This window comes from Scyliorhinus canicula, chromosome 9 (genome assembly GCF_902713615.1).
Source record: "Scyliorhinus canicula chromosome 9, sScyCan1.1, whole genome shotgun sequence".
NCBI classification, from domain to species: Eukaryota; Metazoa; Chordata; class Chondrichthyes; order Carcharhiniformes; family Scyliorhinidae; genus Scyliorhinus; species Scyliorhinus canicula.
Genome location: NC_052154.1, coordinates 144,150,047 through 144,170,764, shown reverse-complemented (window position 1 = coordinate 144,170,764; position 20,718 = coordinate 144,150,047). Strand labels below are relative to the sequence as shown.

Genomic DNA, 20,718 nt, shown 5'->3' with positions numbered 1-20,718 from the left:
GCCAGACTGCCAACATAGTGCTGAAGAACAACCTTCAAAATTTCTCCAACTTCGGGCAGGATCAGAACATGATTAGCTGGGCCCCTCCCACACCGTTTACAAGTATCCCTACTCCCTCAAACAGCCGGCTCATATTTTTGATTTTAGGGTGCACCCTATATATCACCTTTAACTGCATAAACCCCAGCATTACTGATCAAATTCTTAATTGATTTTAAGATGTGTCACTTTTCTAAAGCAATTATCTCAGTTACATTTTCTAGTGTATATCTAAACTTTGTTTTGGAGTTTCTTTTTCTCTATTTGCAATTCTCTTACGAAACTTCAAAGTAAAAAGAAGCAAAGCAATCCTCTAAGAACATACTGCTGGAGCCAGAATTTCTGCAACTTGTAAATATAGAAATTAGGCTTTGTAGTGCTCAAAGGGAGGCAGTAGTCTTTATTTTGACATGATACAAATTTCCTGTCCATGCCAAAAAAAAGCAAATGTTCTGATTGACTGCAAGCAGTGGCACCAGAGATTTGCTGATTATAGAACTGAGTAGGCCATTCAGTCCCTCAAACCTCTTCCGCCATATTCAAATGGATGGAAACTGATTTGTACCTCTGTTCCATCAATCCAACTTTGATCCATTTCCCCTGACACCTTTACCTAATCTGTCAATCTTAAGTCTTCTAAGTTTCCATTGACCCAGCATCCAGGAACTCTCTGGGGAGATTGTTCCACATATTGCTCTTTTATGAATATTGACTTCCTGGTTCTAACTTTTAAGATTGTCCCCATGTGAATGTGGATGCCAAAATTTTGGCTAAGGTGCTGGCGCTAATGTTGGAGGGGTGCCTCCCGACGGTGATTGAGGAGGATCAGACAGGGTTTGTAAAGAACGTGCAGTTGTCATCGAACGTGCAGCATCTGTTGAATGTGGTGCTTTCAGTGCTTTCTCTGGCAGAAGGGAGGGAGCCAAAGGTGGTGGTGGCACAATGCCAAGTAGGCATCTGATCGGGTGGAGTGGAGCTATTTATTTGCGGTGTTGGCGGGGGACACGGTAGCACAGTGCTTCGCACTTGCTTCACAGCACCAGGGACCCGGGTTCGATTGCCTACATAAGTCACTGTCTGTGCCTAGCCTGCACATTCTCCCTGTGCCTGCGTGGGTTTCCTCCAGGCTCTCCGGTTTCCTCCCACACGTCCTAAAGGACGTGCTTGTTAGGTGAATTAATTCTTCCTCAGTGTACCTGAACATAGCCGGAGATGATGACTGGGAATTTTCACAGTGACTTCATTGCAGTGTTAATGTAAGCTTACTTGTGACACTAATAGAGATATAAAAATTTGGAATTGGGTCCAAGTTTGTGGCATGGGTTCATTTGCTGTACAAGGAACCAAAGGCAAGTGTGTGCATGACTGAGATGCATTTGTGTACATTCTGTTACAAAGGGGAGCGAGGCAGGGGTGCTCCATGTCCCCCCTCCTGTTTGCACTGGCGATAGAACCCTTTGCCATACTGCTGAGGTGCTTGGATAAATGGAAGGGGGTAGTGGGGTGGGGGGTTGGAGCATTGGCTGTCTCTATATGCTGATGATCTGTCGTTATATATCTGCAACCCAGGCTCTTCCTGGGATGGGGAGGGATATAATGCGACTGCTTAGGAGATAGAACATAGAACAGTACAGCACAGAACAGGCCCTTCGGCCCTCAATGCTGTGCCGAGCCATGATCACCCTACTCAAACCCACGTATCCACCCTATACCCGTAACCCAACAACCCCCCCCCCCCCTTAACCTTACTTTTATTAGGACACTACGGGCAATTTAGCATGGCCAATCCACCTAACCCGCACATCTTTGGACTGTGGGAGGAAACCGGAGCACCCGGAGGAAACCCACGCACACAGGGGGAGAACGTGCAGACTCCACACAGACAGTGACCCAGCCGGGAATTGAACCTGGGACCCTGGAGCTGTGAAGCATTTATGCTAACCACCATGCTACCCTGCTTTGGGGCTTTTTCAGTCTGCAAGTTAAATTTGGAAAAGTGAGTGTTTTGTGGTGTCTTTTCTGGAGGTGGGAGTATGGCTGGGGGGGTTGCCATTTCAGGTGGCAACTAACCACCTTGGGTACTTGGGAATGCAGGTGGCTCAGGATTTTGCCCTGCTCTGTAAATTGAATATTACAAGCCTGGTGGGTAGTGTCATGGCGGATGTATTGAGATGGGACAGCCCGCCACTATCATTGGCAGGCCAGGTGTAGATGGTTAAGATTAATATTTTGCCGCAGTTTTAATTTCAGTGCTTGCCAGTCTTTTAGCCTAAATGTTTTTTTATGGGGGTGGAATGGTTGATTTTGTTTGTGTGGGCACATAAGGTGGCAAGGATTGGGAGGGTGGTGATTCAGAGAGGGCGACAGTTGTTTGTTTGTGTGTGTGTGGGGGGCTGGCCCTGGCCGTTCCTAACGCAATGTATTGTTATTGGGTGGTGAACACGCAAGTGCGGAGCTGGGGCAGGGAACTGGAGGCTTTGTGGGTGATGATGGAGGTAGGCTGTTGCAAGGGGTCGGGGGCTGCGGGCACTGGCAATGTCGTCGCTCCCTTTTGTCCCAGGGAAATATTCGCCGAGTCCGTGGTGGTGGCCACTTTGAAAATACAGAGACAATTTAGGCAGTACTTTAGGTTATGGGTGTGGTTGAAGTTGATGCCGATTCAAGGGAAGCATGGACCAGGGAGGATGGATGTGAGGTTTTAGAAATGGGAGGAATGAGGGATGATGGAAATAAAAGGCCTATTTCTCGAAGGGCATTTTGAAGGAGTTGCGGAGAAGTTTGGGATCCCGCAGGGGGAGGCTTTTGGATATATGCAGCTGTGGGATTTCGCGAAAAAGATCTTTCCAATATTTCCGGTGGCACAATCCTCATTGTTGGAGGGGGTGCTGTTGGTGATGGGATGGGTCAGATCGTCGATCTACGGGAGGATTTCGGAGAAGGATTTGGCGTCTCTGGAGGGGGTTAAGGTCAGTGGGAGGAGGAGCTGGGTGAGGGGCTGTGGTGTGAGGTGCCGCGGAGGGTGAATGCTTCAACCTCGCGTGCGAGGCGGAGGTTGATATGGCTAACGGTAGTGCATGGAGTGCGCCTGACAAAGTTGAGGATGAGCCAGTTGTTTGAAGGCATGGAGGATACTTGAGTGGTGTAGGAGGGACCCTGCCAATCATGCATACATGTTGTGGTCCTGCCCTGAGTTGTCGAGTTTGGAGGTTGTTCTTCAGCACCATGTCGGGGGTCTTGCACGTGGATTTGGAGCCCTGTTCCCTGGGGGCCATATTTGAGTGCCAGAACTACAGATGGGAACGGGGGCAGATGTGTTGGCCTTCGCTTTGCTGATCGCTTGCAGGTGGGTCTTGTTGGGGTGGAGGTCAGTTGCTCCACCCTGAGCCTCGGTGTGGTTGGGGGATCTAATGGAGTTTTTGTATCTGGAAAAGGTGAAGTTTGCTTTGAGGTGTTGAATGAGGGGTTCCACGAGATGGGGTTTGATTGTACTATATTTCAAGGAGCTGGGTACTGTCAGCCATTAAAGGGGAGGGGGGAGTTCAGTGTGCGATGTTGAGGTTATTGAGGGGGGGTGTTTTTTTTCTCTTTGCTACGTTGTGTGTTCTAAAAATGTTTAAATATAAAAAAACATGATTAAATATATATTTATTAAAAAATGATTGTCCCCTGGTTCTGGATACTAACCATTCCCCCAGAGAACTAGCTCTTCTCCATCTAAACAGCTTGATTAGAACACCACTTCACCTCAGAAACCTGTCCTGGTCTTTTTAAAATATGATTAAATAAATTAAGTTATCATAGTTCTTTGTTATCGGCTATATTTTTACTTTTTCAAATTGTTTTTGCAGTGATGCTGCAGCTAAAATTATGGTGGAATTGCTGGGCAGTTACACAGAAGATAATGCTTCACAAGCAAGAGTTGATGCTCACAGGTAATGTCACCTTGTTTGGTGCAAACTGAAACACTAAATTTGACGTCATCCAGACTCTCAACATTAGCTCCATGTTCTCTCCACAGATGCTGTCAGATCTGCTGAAATTGTCCAGCATTTTCTGTTTTTTGTTTCAACATAAATATCAGTTGCTTTTTGAGTAGTTTTGATCTAGGTGGAAAATAAGTTCCTAAATGTCGCTGAATTGTATACTGCAGGTTATCGTGATGATTGCAAGTTGGCTAACTAAGTGGAGTATTTTGCAGTGGAATTATTAAACATTTTGTTGAATTTCTCTCTGACAGATGCATTGTAAGAGCGTTGAAGGATCAAAACACATTTCTTTTTGACCATCTTCTTGCTTTGAAACCTGTTCGATTCCTGGAAGGAGAGCTCATTCATGATGTGAGTGGTCTAACCATTTAGGACTGGTTACATAAGATGGCCTGTTTGCCCCCCTCCAATCTTGTTCATTTGTGCAGCAATTTAAAGATTTTTAAATTATTGTAGAAGTTAATTGTATAAGTTGCTAGAAAATGAAGGGGAAAAGTCTGGCAAAATATTTTGATGGCAAATTGTTACAACTTATCAGCAGTCTTCTGTCATCCTGGGTATAAAATGAAAACCCAATTCTTTTAAGACAAAATCCATATTTTCCACATCATAAGTCAAGATTTGCTTTGTGCTGATGGTGCATGTGACTAGGTGCAAGAGCTAGGTTTGACTACAATCTTCCCTGTTCGTTCGTTCGTTCTCTCTCTAGTAACAATGCGTTAGTTATCCCATTTATGAAGTGCGCTGGGGAAAAATCTTTGGTTGTAGCTTTGCCGGTTTTAAAGTTTTGTCTTTTATTTCGGGTGCCTTTTTTAATGGGATGTGTAATCTTCTTCGTAAATGGTAATCATGGAGACAACTGATTTGTATGCCTTAAATCGTTAGTGCTGTATTGAGCCTGGTAAGCACTTCAATAACTCTCAGTACAATGCTCCATCAAGTACAACTGCAACTACTGGATGGATCCCAAAAGTCCCCTTTGATCTTTTGGTTATAATGCTGGGAGCATTGAAGTGAGGATTACTGGGCGTTTGTTCAATTCCCACATGCAATGTTGAACATTTTTAAATGCAGCATGTTAAATTATTTTTCCACAGCTTGAATTAAACATTTCATTAGGACAGCAGACTGCAGGACGTTTTGAGGTTTAAAAACTATCTAGGTTGCATGGCGGAGAATCTAATCCAAATGGGACTTTCAGTGCCTATTTTAAGTTAAACTGCAGGTCAGAATCTTGGCTTCTTGCATTGGTTGTTCAACGCTATTTCAGATTGGGCTGGGGCTACAAGAGATATTTTGACATGCTACCAAGTGCTCTCGAGTGCCGGTATCAAACATAGTTTTGAATCCAAAATTCAATCACAAGCTGTATCTAAATAAATGCAATTTTCTGGCACTGTGGAGCTCAGAGTACCAAGTGCTTCACAGTGGGAATTTGGTGCAGAAGAGGAGGTGCTTTCATTTTTTTTTGTTCAGTGCCTGATGAGTTGCTCTTTTTTGGCTCTAAGCTAGGAAACTGTTAGTTATTGCTTTGTTATTACTTTATAAAATTAGGGTCGCACTGTAGCACAGTGGTTAGCACTGTTGCTTAATAGCGCCAGGGTCCCAGGTTCGATTCCTAGCTTGTCACTCTGCGGAGTCATTCTTCCCATGTCTGCATGGGTTTCCTCTGGGTGCTCTGATTTCTTCCCACAAGTCCCGAAAGACCTGCTTTTAGGTGAATTGGACATTCTAAATTCTCCCTCAGTGCACCTGAACAGGCGTCAGTGTGGCGACAAGGGGATTTTCACAGTAACTTCATTGCAGTGTTAATGTCAGCCTACTTGTGATAATGATTATTATCGTAACTAATTAAGGCTAAATAGTCATGGCAAGACAGGTGGCATGTTTTAACTTCGGTATGCGAGTTAGTGCAGAGTTTTGTAATCCCAGACCAATGATATCTGCGGTAAGTTTCTGTAGTTCAGGAGCTTTGGCATAGAGTTGCTGCACTGCAGACATTAAAGGCATCAATGGGGTAGTGGGGAGGGGGGGGAAGAAGAGTTACTGGGACACTTTGTTCCGGGAGAGAGTCAAACTCCATGGGTTAAGTGGAACTTTGAGTTGACCAGTGATCAGGGATGAGTGGCTGCGACTACGATTAAGGTCAGTCTGGTTATCCAGGATGTAACAATGGAGGAACCTTAGCCCTTGACTTTGTCCAACAGGTAAAGGCACTGGAGAGAGTGTGGGAAAATAATTCATGAATAGTTCCGGGATGAGGAATATCTGTTATGAAGATTGGAGAAATTGGGGCTGTCTTCTTGATAAGAAGTCGGAGAGGAGAATTGATAGCTATTCAAAATCTGAGGGGTCTGAACAGGGAGTTGGAGAAGCTGTTCCCACTTGAGAAAGGATCGAGAATGCAAGGGCACAAATGTAAAGTAATTGGCAGAAATGACAATGGTGAAATGTTTTAACTCAGTGAGTGGTTAAGGTTGGGAATGCAGGGGGACTTGCGGTTGCGGTGATGCGGAGCTAAGCTGCACGTTCGGTGGTTCCCGCTATTTTCGGTCTTTTGGGCTCTTTTAAGGGCCCGTAGTTGCGCTGGTTGGACTTTTCCCGGTGTGGGAACACATCTCCTGTGCCTATCTGCCGGTGGATGGACTGGACCAGGAGCGGGGCGGTCAAAAAATTGGCTTTGGAGCAAAGAAAGGTGCGAGGCAGGGAGAACAAGATGGCGGTGGGCGGGGAACCGGCAGCGTGGCAGCAGTGGGCGCAGGAGCAGCTTCAGCGAGCTGAAAGCTGAGCTGCTGGAACCACTTAAGGCCTCACTGGATAAGCTCAAGGCGACTCAGACGCCTCAGGGTGCAGAGATCCGCGAGTTACGGCAAAAGGCCTCGGAGGACGAGGATGAAATCCTAGGCCTGGCAGTGAAAGTGGAGTCGCACGAGGCGCTCCACAAGAAATGGCAAGCGAGGATGGAGGAAATGGAGAACCACTTGTGGCGGAAGAACTTGCGGATCCTGGGCCTCCCGGAGGGATCGGACCTGGGGGCCTATGTGGTCTTGATGCTGAACTCGCTGATGGGAGCGGGGTCCTTCCAAGGGCCCTTGGAGCTGGAGGGTGCCCATTGAGTGTTGCTGAGAAAGCCCAGGCCGAACGAGCCGCCAAGGGCGGTGCTGGTTCGTTTTCACCGCTTCGTCGACCGAGAATGCGTGCTGAGATGGGCTAAAAAGGAGATGAGCAGCAGGTGGGAGAATGCAGAGATCCGGATTTATCAGGACTGGAGCGCGGAGGTGGCGAAGAAAAGGGCTGGTTTTAACCGGTCGAAGGCAGTGCTGCACAAGAGAGGGGTGAAGTTCGGCCTACTACAGCCGGCACGCCTCTGGATCACTTATAAAGACCGCCAGCTCTATTTTGACTCCCCAGAAGAGGCCTGGACCTTTGTCCAGGCAGAGAAGCTGGACTCGAACTGAGGATTATGGGGGGGTTGGAGACTGGTTTACATTGTCCGGAGGCTCTGTTCTCCCTTGTACTTCTTTTGTTTTGTTTTTTTTTTTGAAAGCAGGATTGATTTTGAAGCAGGATAAGGACCCACTCCAGTGTGGATCTTATAGGCCGATCTCGCTCCTCAATGTGGACGCAAAGCTGCTGGCCAAGAGGGTGGAGGATGTGGTTCCGCAGGTCATTCTCGAGGACCAAACGGGTTTTGTGAAGGGGGGCAGCTGAATGTCAATGTGCGGTGGCTTCTCAACGTCATAATGATGTCGGGGGTGGACAGGGAGGCGGAGATAGTGGCATCGATGGATGCGGAGAAAGCTTTTGATAGGGTGGAGCAGACCTACCTGTGGGAGGTGCTGAGGAGGTTTGGATTTGGTGAGGGATTCATTAGGTGGGTGAGGCTGTTGTATAATGCTCCGGTGGCGAGCGTGGTGACGAATGGGAGGAGGTCGGAGGACTTTCGGTTGTCTCCCCTGCTTTTCGGGTTGGCGATCGAACCCCTGGCCATGGCGCTGAGGGAATCGAGGAACTGGAGGGGGATTGTGTGTGTGTGTGTGTGTGGGGGGGGGGGGGGGGGAGCACTGGCTGTCGCTGCATGCGGACGATTTACTGCTGTACATTGCATATCCGGCGGTTGTACCGGGGGACGAGGCAAGGGTGCCCCTTGTCTCCCCTGCTGAGGTAATGAGGATCCTGGGGGAGTTTGGAGACTTCTCTGGCTATAAGCTCAATCTGGGGAAGAGTGAGCTGTTTGTGGTGCATATGGGGCACAAGGAGAAAGAGATAGGGGAGCTCCCCCTGAAAAGGGAAGAGAGGAGCTTCAGATACCTGGGAGTCCAGATAGCCAGGAGCTGGGGGGGCCCTGCATAGGTTAAACTTCACGAGGCTGGTGGAGCAGATGGAGGAGGAGTTCAGGAGGTGGGATGTGTTGCCACTCTCCCTAGCGGGCAGGGTTCAGTCGGTTAAGATGACGATGCTCCCGAGGTTTTTGTTCCTCTTCTAGTGTTTACCCATTATGATCCCGAAGGCTTTCTTCAGGAGGTTTAACAGGAGTATTACTCGGTTCGTGTGGGAGCAGAAGACCCCGAGGGTGAGGAGGATATTCTTGGAGCGAGGCAGGGAGGTTGGTGGATTGGCGCTGCCCAATCTGTGTGGGTATTACTGGGCTGCGAATGTGGCAATGATTCGTGGGTGGGCGATGGAGGGGGAGGGAGCTGCATGGAAGAGGATGGAGGCGGCGTCCTGTGTGGGCACGAGTTTAGAGGTGCTGGTGACGGCCCCGTTGCCGCTTCCCCCGGCAAGGTACTCTTCGAGTCCAGTAGTGGTGGCTACCCTCAAAATCTGGGCGCAGTGGAGGTGGCACAGGGGGGGAAGTGAAGGCCTCAGTTTGGTCCCTGATACGGGGAACCACCGGTTTGTACCAGGGAGGATAGATGGAGGGTTTCTGAGTTGGTACAGGGCAGGTATCAGGGGGATGGGAAACCTCTTCCTCGACGGGAACTTTGTGACCTTAGAGGAGTTGGAGGGGAAGTGGGGTCTCTTTCCCCCCCCCCCCCCCCCCAGGGAATTCCTTTAGGTATATGCAGATTAGGGAGTTTGTTAGGTGGCAGGTGGCGGAGTTTCCGCTATTGCCGCCAAGGGGGGTTCAGGATAGGATGCTCTCAGGGACGTGGGTCGGCGAGGGTAGGATCTCAATTTATCAGGTGATGCAGGAGGGGAGGAGGCCTCGATGGAAGAGCTGAAAGCGAAATGGGAGGAGGCGTTGGGGGAGGAGATTGAGGAGGGGACGTTGGTGGACGCCCTGGGGAGGGTGAATTCCTCTTCTTGCGTATGGATTAGTCTAATCCAACTAAAGGTGTTGCATAGGGCACATATGACTGGGACTAGGCTGAGCTGGTTCTTTGTGGGAGAGGACAGGTGTGGTAGGTGTTTGGGGAGCCCAGCGAATCACACCCACATGTTCTGGGCGTGTCCGGCGTTGGAGGGGTTCTGGAAGGGGGTGGCGGGGACCTTGTCCAAGGTGGTCGGTTCCAGGGTGGAACCGGGCTGGGGGCTCGCTATTTTTGGGGTAGCATCAGAGCCGGGGTGCAGGAGGCGAGAGAGGCCGGTATTCTGGCCTTTGCGTCCCTAGTAGCCCGGCTCAGGATTCTTTTACAATGAAGGGACGCGAAGTCCCTGAGCCCGGAATCCTGGATTAACGACATGGCCGGGTTCATTAAACTGGAGAGGGTCAAGTTTGCCCTGAGGGGGTCGGTGCAAGGGTTCTTCCGGCGGTGGCAGCCTTTTCTTGATTTCCTGGCGGAGCATTAGAGGGTGGTCAACTTCAGCAGCAATCCGGGGGGGAACTATGTGTTTGTTACGGGGGTTTGTTCTCATGGTTTTACGTTTATTTCTTTTTCTTGTTAATTTATTGCTTTTGTATTGGAGGGGAGGGGTTATTTTTTTTAAAAAGGTTGGGAATGCAGTTCCTGAGTGTGGTGGAGGAAGGTTCAATCAGGGCATTCAAGAGGGGATTGGATTATTATCTGAAAAGAGAATGTGCAGGCAAGGGAATGGCACTAAGTGGCTCATTTGGAGAGCCAGTGCAGGCATAGGGGCCGCATGGCCATATTTCGTGTTGTAACTCTTCCGTCATTTATGCGAGATGCTTTCTATCTGTTGGGTGAGTGCGGTGGCAAATCGACCATCATTGTGCAGGATACCATTCAAGAGAAGTATGAGAAAAGGAATGTAGTGGTGATGGGGGGCTTTATGGTTGGGGCAATAGATGTGTTCACTGGAATTCTGGAGGATTTGTTGTCTGCCCAGTGCCAGGTTTAAAGACTCCTTGTGGGTGGAGAAAAATGTTGAATGTGAGGGGGGAGGTTCCAGTTGTCGTGGTCCATGTCCATTCTAATGAAAGGTCATCAACCTGAAACTTTAACTCTTTCATTCTCCACGGATGCTGCCAGACTTGCTGAGTTTTTCCAACGTTTTCTGTTGTCTTTTAAAAATTATGGTTGCTTAATGTCACATGGCTTAATTTTTCTGAACAGTTACAAAGTAAATTATTGTCTCCTGATATTTAACATTGATTTGTTTTGGTCCGCGCCTATTGAAAATAAATAAACTGTTTATAAGGCTATTTGATAAATGTTTCTGATTAACTAATTTTCTCACAATGAAACCTGGTAGCATGCCAGAATTGCCAGGGTTCTCTTTCCCCCCCCCCCCCCCCCAGTTAGCTTCTGTTTTGAATATCTGGCACAGTATTACTCCGTCTGTATAAATATATGAATTTTAATTGTGCACCAACATTTCGTTATGTAACTTCACACTGGATTTATATTAACTTTATGTATCTGTCTTTTTTCAATAGCTCTTGACTATTTTTGTTAGTGGAAAATTAGTGGCCTATGTCAAATTCTACCAGAATAACAAAGATTTCATCGATTCATTGGGTGAGATTTCATTCTTTCAAATAATTGCTAACACTTGTAGTTTGAAAGAATATACTTTATTTTCTTCATGGCTGAATTGTTTAGAAAGATGGATTGTTTCACTTTGAATAATCGTCTCTCAAATTTTGAACATTCATTACTCCATCACCGATGTGCATTGGCAGCAGCAGCGTAAATTATCTGCGAGGTGCACTGCAGCAACACACCAAGACTCTTTAGTCGGTACCTCACAACGCTTCAAACCCACAACCTCGACCACCTAGAATAACCAGGGCAGCATTTGCACGAGAACACCATCTGCACATTCCCCTCCGAGTCATACATCATTCTGATTTGGAACTGTGTCTGCACGTTCTCCCCGTGTCTGCGTGGGTTTCTTCCGGGTGCTTCCGTTTTCTCCCACAAGTCCCAAAAGACATGCTTGCTAGGTGAATTAGACATTCTGAACTCTCCCTCCCTGTACCTGAACAGGTGCTGGAATGTGGCGACTAGGGGATTTTCACTAACTTCATTACAGTGTTAATGTAAGCCTACTTGTGACACTAAAAAAGATTATTATTGTTATTATTATCACTATTCCTTCATGGTCGCTGGGTCAAAGTCCTAGAACTCCCTTCGTAACATTTCTTAACGTCACAAGCAACGTCTTACTTTCTTAGTCACTACACGTTTGGGTTAATATTTTTGAATTGGCCATTGAGATTTTATATTAAGTCTACCGTTGACATTAACTAATAAATTAGTTTATAAAGTGAATCCCAAATTGTTGCTGTTGACCGTTTGTAATTCCTTGTGCAGAGCTCCTAATCTGTGTTGTTTTGCAAGGGAAGAGAATTCCCTACAAAAGTATAGGGACTTCAACTTGGAGAGGGAGCATTCGAAAATTGCTATTCTGTACTTTGTTGTAGTTGGCTTGAAATCAGGGGAGACCTTTGAACAAGTAAACCAACAATTAAAATAACTTTGGATGACGGTGGGGGGCAACTAAACTGGAGAGTTTAGAAGTTTAGAACTAGAGGTCATTGTTTCATGATAAGAGCTGTCGTTTAGGACTAGAGTTAGGATCAATTCCTTCACAGTTTCAAATCTTTGGAATTTTCTATCTCCGAGGGCTGTAGATGCTCAGGTTTGAGGATGTTCAAGACTGATCGATAGATTTTTGGACATTGAAGGAATCAAAGGCATAGGGCAGGAAAGTGCAATTGGAAGTAAATGATCAGCCACAATCATTTTGAATGATGGAGTAGACTTGTACTCTTGCATACTTTGACATAATGCACATAATTGTGGTTTTGTGTCATAACCCGTGAAGATTCAATTTTTCAAAGTCATATCACCAATCTGTAGATTCTAGTTTTTAGATGGAGAGAAACTAAATTCACAGTATAAATCATCCCAGTAGAAATAGTACATTGTGTCATTTTAAGGATCATTACTTTGGCATGTGAAAAGAGCTTTATCAGAATGTAGAAACAACAGTGGGCCATTTGATTCCTTCAATCTGTTCCATCATTCAATGTGTTAATGGATGATCTATGTTTGTAAAGTACCATCATACTAGCCAAATGAACACTAATTCCACAAGAATTGGAAAGAGAATTATGTCAAATTTATTTGCATTGCTGGCTTTACTGGAAAATCCTGCCCAACGACAATGGACTTTTGACTCCTCTGAAAATTTTCCAGTCTCGCCTGCTATTCCTGCCACAGATGGGACTGGAATTTGTGTGAAATATTGCACCGTTTTTCTTTTCCATGTTCATGTTCACAAAAGCCAGACATATTTATAGAGGGAGCTTTAATTTACAAATCTCTAAGTTATTGGCCTCCCTTTAAGCAAGAATGAATAGCAGAACAAATGGTGAAGCACGTTATTTTTAAAAAAAGTAATATTTTCAAATACATCATGCGTTAAAAGTTGATGGTGGGTTACTGCAGGACGGCGGGGGGGGGGTTTGGATAGTGATATTTTTAATTGATTTGGTGACATACTGTAATCCTCATTGCATTTTACTAATTATGCTATGAAACGCTAGAAATCTTCTCTGATGTCGAGGACCTGGGTTCGATCCCAGCCCAGGGTCGCTGTCCGTGTGGAGTTTGCACATTCTGTGTCTGCGTGGGTCTCACCCCCACAACCCAAAGATGTGTAGGGTAGGTGAATTGGCCTTGCTAAATTGCCCCTTAATTGGGAAAAAAATAATTGAATACACTCAGTTTATTTTTTTTTAAAATGTTCTCTAATGTTTTTAGATGGTGAATGGAAAAAAGATGGTTATTTTAAAACTGGGATAGTTTGCCAATACAGAAATCCATTGGTCATTCAGGATGTCATTTTGTTTGAGGTGGAATTGTACCCAGCAGTGACCCTTCGACCTGCAAATTCTCATCATGCAGCAGTTTGGGGGAAACATTGTTTTTAGCATTAACCTTCTAACCTTTAAAAGTGTCAATGACCATACTTAATGTGCTGACTCTGTGAAGTTTCTGTTTATTTAGACAAAGGATTTATGTTCACTTATCAAGAACTATACATTGAGAGGGGTCTGATTAAATATACAGAGTTCCAACCTGTACTGAGCAAAAGATGTGCTCAGAGTGAATTGCTGCAGAAAACTGTTCAAGTTCCATCACACTCTACTCCACAAACTAGATAATCTGCTTCATTGTTAAAGCAGGGAGTGTTGGTGTCAGCAGTCTCCTTATTTACACACTGCTGGAGGGAGTGGTAATTAACACTTCAGCACTCCCACAGTGCTGTGTAATTGACTGTTTAAAAGGTGCAGTGATTTCTAGTGTCTTATTTGTATTAAGATGCAATTTTCATCTTGCACATGCTTTAGGATGGCAGAGTTTAACAAATGCAGAAATTGCTTAGTGATGCAGAATACTTTATTGCTGCATTAGGATTTTGACATAACAGTAATAAGTAAACCTGCAGAAATTTAGATGCTTTTAAAACTTGGTACTTGAAACAATGCTTTGTGCATCTGATGTCTGTAACACAGCTCATGCTTAGAAATTAGTCTGACAGCGAGTAAGATGTGGATTCAGAATATTAGGCAAGGGGCTAAATATTTTTTTCCCCAAGAGCTTTTTTTGAGGGGAAAACACCCTAGCTTAATTTTGTTGAGGGCTACCTTTTGGTTTTGGGTGGTGGGGGAGGGGGGCGTAGAGAAGAGAGAGATGTGAACTAATTTGGGGTAATTGTCAGCTAAGTACATTGGAACTGTCCAAAGTCTCTGACTCAAGCTCAGTTAGAGATGTTGCAAAGTGTCCTGGGGAGCAGGGGTGTCGGAAAGTAACACTTCCTGGGCAATTCCCACAGAGGTCAGCGTATCAGAATTTGAGTTGAATTCTGATGTACATTTTTGGGTCTCTGATGATCTAGAGACTGGAAGATTTGGACTAATGTTCTTTAAGGCTTGTAAATCTCAATGCATTCATAGTATACGTTTGAAGTTGCTTGCGGTAATCTCAAATTTTTAGCTAATTTGTATCGTAACACCCATGCTTCCAAAGCTATTTTTCAGTGTGATTTCATTTTCTCTTCTTTATTTCGCTCTGATTGACACACTCTCTCTCTCTTACATTGCTCTCCTAGGGCAGCGCGGTAGCACAGTTGCTTCACAGCTCCAGGGTCCCAGGTTGGGTCACTGTGAGGAGTTTGCATGTTGTCCCCGTATCTGCTTCAGTTTCCTCCCACAGTCCAAAGATGTGCAGGTTCGGTGGATTAGCCATGATAAATTGCCCTTGGTAGCACGGTAGCATTATGGATAGCAAAATCGCTTCACAGCTCCAGGGTCCCAGGTTCGATTCCGGCTTGGGTCACTGTCTGTGCGGAGTCTTCACATCCTCCCCGTGTGTGCGTGGGTTTCCTCCGGGTGCTCCGGTTTCCTCCCACAGTCACAAAGATGTGCAGGTTAGGTGGATTGGCCATGATAAATTGCCCTTAGTGTCCAAAATTGCCCTTAGTGTTGGGTTGGGTTATAGGGATAGGGTGGAGGTGTTGACCTTGGGTAGGGTGCTCTTTGCAAGAGCCGGTGCAGACTCGATGGGCCGAATGGCCTCCTTCTGCACTGTAAATTCTATGATGAAAAAGGTTAGGTGGATTACGGGGATAGGGTGGAGGTATGGGCTTAAGTAGGTGCTCTTTCCAAGGGCTGGTGCAGACTCGATAGGCTGAATGGCCTCCTGCACTGTAAATTCTATGATTCCTTTCTCTTTTGTTTTCATTTCATCGAGCAGCTGAAAACCCTCTGGTTTGTTGCCGGGACCTTAATTTCAGTAACCTGTATGAGCTGTAAAGCACTGCTTTCTCTCTTCTCTATTCCCCGCCATGTGAGTGGAAAGGGACTGGAACCCTTGTTGTTTTAGATGTATTTGGGTGCTGGGCTTTCTTTCAATCTTTCCAGGATTGCTAGGAAAGTGCTGATCTGTAAATATATTTTATAGCAGGCATCTGTTCGTTTTTAGGGATGATGTTTCTTTTACATTTTAAGAGGCACATCAAAAGCAGGTGAGAAGGCACGCAGAATGAAACAGCACAGATCTGGCTCAAAACAGTGCAGCTGCTTGTTCTGAAAAGCCCAAATCTTGACTTTATAACAATGCAAGTTGATTATCAGGAGCAGTCCATGTGGTGTAGGTACACCCACAATGCTGTTAGGGATGGAGTTCCAGTATTTTGACCCAACAACATTGCTATTGAACTACTCAAATTTGACCTGATGCACCACTGTCCATGTTATTTGTGCTGTCATGGTTTTATGTACAATTGTTTATATTGGCTTATGTGCTTGGATAATGAGCAGCAGTAATCCCTGTTTTCCTATACATTTTGGAGACTTGGATAACCTTAAGGCAGTTCAGAATACGAGAGAAGTACTATCAATGGTACCTTCACAAGATCCTTCAAATCTGGTGGCAAGGAAAGCAGTGTCCTCTCCGAGCCAACTTGCTTAGTGTCAAGGCACGAACACTCAAAACCAGCTCTGCCGGGTGGGGTATGTCATTTGTATGCCGATACTAGATTGCTGAAGCAACCAGTCTACTTGGAACTAGGTTGTGGCAGGAGACTCCCAGAAGGTCAGCATAAACGCTTTAGGGTTGTCCTGAACGCATGCCTGATGAGGTCAGGAGTACTCATTGGATACCCTGGCCTATGGCCAACCAAAATGAAGAAGGCTGCTTTAGAAAGGCACCACAAATTGAGTCTATGGGACTGCAGAGGCAAAGTCAAAGCATCGGAGAAACGCATAAACCTCCAAATAACCCATTTATCCAAGCTTTCAAGCATTGCCTGCCTCAAATGTGAATCTGCGGATTGTACATTGCACGTATCTGCTATTTCACAACCCATTGAATCGGAGTGGAAGTAAATCATCTTCAATCTCAAGGGACTGACTAAGAACAATTAGAAAATTAAACTGGGGAGTGGGGAAAAGACAGAATGCAAGCATTTGTTTTAATGAGACATTATAATTGAGAGGATAATGGAGGTCTGCTGAGCAATTACCTGGTAATTATTTAGCCAAGTAGTTATCAGCAACACCACATGTATCTCACTGGCAAACATTTTACAGTTTGAAAAAAAAATGATTTTGTACCATTGTATAAACTGAGTACAGTAGAGATGTGTAACAGATGAGGAGCTGCTCAGTGGCAGGAAATGTAAGGCAAAGACAGATGCCACCACATGATGCATCCGTGAACTGTTATATTACCATGTTATATACCACATTTTATTTCCATAGTGAACCTTCTGTGGGAAAGACCTAGCTGAAGAGCATTTGCACCTGACACTAATCTGGGCAGTTGTCTTTCTTGATTTCCTGTATTAAACACATTCCTGTAGTTTCCTACACACATTTAGTAACCAAGCATTAGTCTCCATTAAACAACTAGACATGAAATGAAGGTAAAGCTGGGGTTAGTCGTCCCTTCTCATCATTTTTGACTTGTGTTGCCTTCTTTAATTAAATTTAAATTGGTGTTTCCTCCTTCTGAGCCTGAGTATTGCAGCGGTTTGAATACACCAAGTTACTGTTCCCAATATGTGATCTTCCTGTCTGAGATACTCTAGCAACAAATTACAACTTGCATCTCAAAAGTGTACAGGCTTTTGTTTAATCGTTGTGTTGACTGGGTATTCCATTGTGACATACAGAGATTGCTTGGTTGTTTGTAAGTCTGGATATGTGAGTGAGAATGTCTGGAAACTGCTATTGTGATCACCAATTTAACATCCATGTGAAGCGGTCAGAAGGGTCTCCAATTTCTGAAATATTGCTTGTATTTTTGTGCACAAACAGGGACTTTAGTTGAAGATTTACGGTTCTGAAGTAATTAGCATTTTACAAATATTTACTCCTGATATAAAGTAAAAGGGCAGTCTAATATTTATGGATCACTAATGCATTAGAAGTGCAGGATGAAGTTTTGCAGGGTATCTCCAACAGGCGGCATGATTCCTGAAGTCATAATTTGCCTTTATTAATGTTGACAAGATAGGCCAAAAGTAACAATCTTTTGTCAACTGCTTTGCCCTAACATATGTACCCTTTCAATAAACCTAGTCTCATCACCACCACCCTGCTTAAAGTTCATCAGTATCTCATTTGCATTTGTTAATTAGGAGTAGTGTGCGCTAATTAATTTTTGTGTAATTTTCCATTAGTTCACATTAGCTGGAGTTTTGCCCTAGTGTCCCTCATTCATGTGAATTATGTTTTTCACTGTACTGCATTGTTTGATGAGGTAATGTTAATTAAAATTTGAACACTGGCTGTAACATTATGCAGGACTTGCATGCAAGATTTTCTTTCTATTTTATGATAAATAAGTTTGATATTGTTCCTTAATTTTTTTTCCCTATGTCTCTGTAGGGATTTCAATTTATTTTTTACAGTTACAGAACATTTAGTGTGTAATGTAGTAGTTCAATAAGTGCCTTTTTTATTTTTGACTTGGTGTTGTTCGGCCTAATTCTTGCCCCAGTGTTTGCTTTTTATTAGTATGAAAAATTTAGTCAAATTGAGTACATAACGTAAATAAGACTTCATATAGTTCGGAACTTTGACATGTAATGGTTAAGTAGAAATTGTTCGCTGAGAGTTACCAAACTCATGTATTGAATATAGGGAACAGCGACCTAACTTTTTTCATTGATTGCAGGACTTTGTCATGAACAGAACACAGCAAAAATGAGGCTCTTAACCTTGATGGGAATGGCAGTAGATAACAAGGAGATTTCTTTTGACACTCTTCAGCAGGAGCTTCAGATGGCTGAGGAGGATGTTGAAGCATTTGTTATTGATGGTAAGCAAAGTGAACTAACTCGCTGTTGAATTTATTAATAGTGTACCATAATGAGAGTGAGAGGGGAGTACACATTTACTGATTTATAATCTTAAGTATAATAATACTTGAGATATGTTGAATGTACTGCTACCTTACCGATCCTTCCTTTTGGACCCCAGAATTTTGTTACTTTTATGGCATTTTTGTCAGTGAGTGATGTGAGCTGGATTGGTATATTTGTAGACCTTGCACCTGGTGGTGAGCTGCTTGCTAATGAAAATATGGAACTTCCCATTCCAGATAGAGGAAATTAAACACAATTTTCAAATCAAGTCTTTCCCTGCTTGGCCTGTTCTCCTTTTGATTCTTTGCAATCAGAATACTTCGTTTTGGGACTATTACATTCCAGAGAAGGGTGAGTTTGTATGTCTTAAAAGGGAGGAAAGTAAGTAAAGTTGCCATAGTCCCAGATGACCATAAACTGCTTTCACCTTTGAGGGGGAGAGCTAACTGGTGGTGATTTAACCTGAGGCTCACCACAGCTGGGCGAGGGGCAAGGTTGAGAAAGCAAGCCTTCATGAATAACCTCAGCCGGTACGGGGATTGAACCTGCGCTGCTGGCCTCGCTCAGCATCACGAATCAGATGTCTGGACAACTGAGCTAAACCGGCCCCCAGAGGGAGGATAAAATGTTTAAGGAATGGTTAATTTCCAGACTGATTAAGCACACGCAGCAGATTATTCTTGAAGCAGTGTTGATGATTGTCCACAGATGCATTTGAACTGGACCATTCTTATTAAGGAGTATGGTGTTTGTCAGGCCTACATAACCAAATAAACTTCTGTTTAAGTCTCTGAAAATCACAGTAGCTGAAACAACAACACTTCTCATGTTTAAAAATGCACAGTATTTTATTTAATCTGAAATTATTTGTTAGCATTAAGCATTAGATATTTGCAATGAAAAATGTGATAGTCTTCCAACTTGAGGATTCACAATTCTGAACCAGAATTGTAATGCTCCAATAAATCACTTAATTGCAGCTAAAGTAACCAAACGTCAAAAAATTCTTGTCATTGTTAAATGGATGGCTGTTGATTTGGTAATTAATACCAATATATCATGAGGAACAAAGGATTTCAGTTTGTATATTGCAGCTATGCCATTTAAAGGCTCTGAGTCTTGTTTCACAGTAGAATTCTGTCCTCAGATTGTGTGAACTAACGGCCTGTAGTTTTAATTGTCCATTTTTATATGGCATCATAAACACAGGATGTGTTTTGGTAGAGATGAGGGGTTTCCACAAATAGACAGGATATTGCTTTTAGCAAGTTGGCAAAGGGTTTGCAAAATCTTTTATCTCAATGTCAAGTTGTTTTCCTGTTCTCGAGTGTTTTGGTGAATTGTTTTGAAGTTTTACATAATTGCGATGTTTAACATAGATCCTTGGAAAGCATCACAAATCTATTTCTGAGCAACTAAACTTTCAATTAGGTTTTTATCTTTTGTGTCCTAAATTTAATCGAGGCAAAAGAAAATAGTGCCTGAACACATCTCTCAAAATAGATCGAAGAATGAATTTGATTTTTGAAATTTGAGACATCTTTCACTAATGGTTGAAAAACATTTCCATCAAGTATCTCTTTCTACACATGGAAAGCTTTTTTGATGAAAATTCTAACCTTGAAGGATGCATTAAAACCTGAGTCTGCGGGGCTGTATCTCTGTTGTGGAAGTATACTCCCTATCTTAAATCCTCCTTTGCGAGATTGAACAGTTTTAGAGTAGTGGATAATGAGAATTTTTCTCGTGTCGTTTCTAAAAGATTGTTTTTACCACGTACAAAATTAGCTATGGAGTGAATAGTCGCACGCAGGGCAGCTCCGGCATGAAGGATTGATTGGATTTGATTTGTTTATTGTCACGTGTACCGAGGTACAGTGAAAAGTATTGTTCTGCGTACAGTTCAGACAGATCATTCCGTACATGAAAAGAAAATACATTGGGCAAACAGAAAATACATAGGCATCGGGTGAAGCATACGGGGTGTAGTACTATTCAGTAGAGAAGATGTGTGAAGAGATCAGATCCATCCATAAGAGGATTGTTTAGGAGTCTGGTATCAGCGGGGAAGAAGCTGCTTTTGAATTTGTTAGTGCGTGTTCCCAGACTTTTGTTTCTCCTACCCGATGGAAGAAGTTGAAGAGTGAATAAGCTGGGTGGGAGGGGTCTTTGATTATGCTGCCGTTTTCCCAAGGCAGCAGGAGGTGTAGACAGTCTATGGATGGGTTTGTGTGATGGACTGAGCGGAGTTCACGGCTCTAGTTTCTTACCCTCTTGGGCCGAGCAGTTGCCACACCAGGCTGTGATGCAACCAGATAAGATGCTTTCGATGGTGCATCTGTAAAAATTGCTAAGAGTCAATGTGGACATGCCGAATTTCCTTAGTTTCCTAAGAAAGTATTGG

General features: G+C 44.2%; 1 protein-coding gene across 1 annotated transcript in view; it reads left to right on the top strand.

The window, feature by feature from the left end:
- The window catches only part of eif3m (eukaryotic translation initiation factor 3, subunit M), a 62,520-nt gene that overhangs the window by 32,700 nt on the left and 9,102 nt on the right, over window positions 1-20,718 (top strand). Inside the window, exons 6-9 of the mRNA XM_038807844.1 lie at window positions 3,888-3,971; window positions 4,277-4,376; window positions 10,867-10,948; window positions 18,125-18,268. Of these exons, the coding sequence (XP_038663772.1) occupies window positions 3,888-3,971; window positions 4,277-4,376; window positions 10,867-10,948; window positions 18,125-18,268 (410 nt within the window). The remainder of the gene's footprint in view (window positions 1-3,887; window positions 3,972-4,276; window positions 4,377-10,866; window positions 10,949-18,124; window positions 18,269-20,718) is intronic.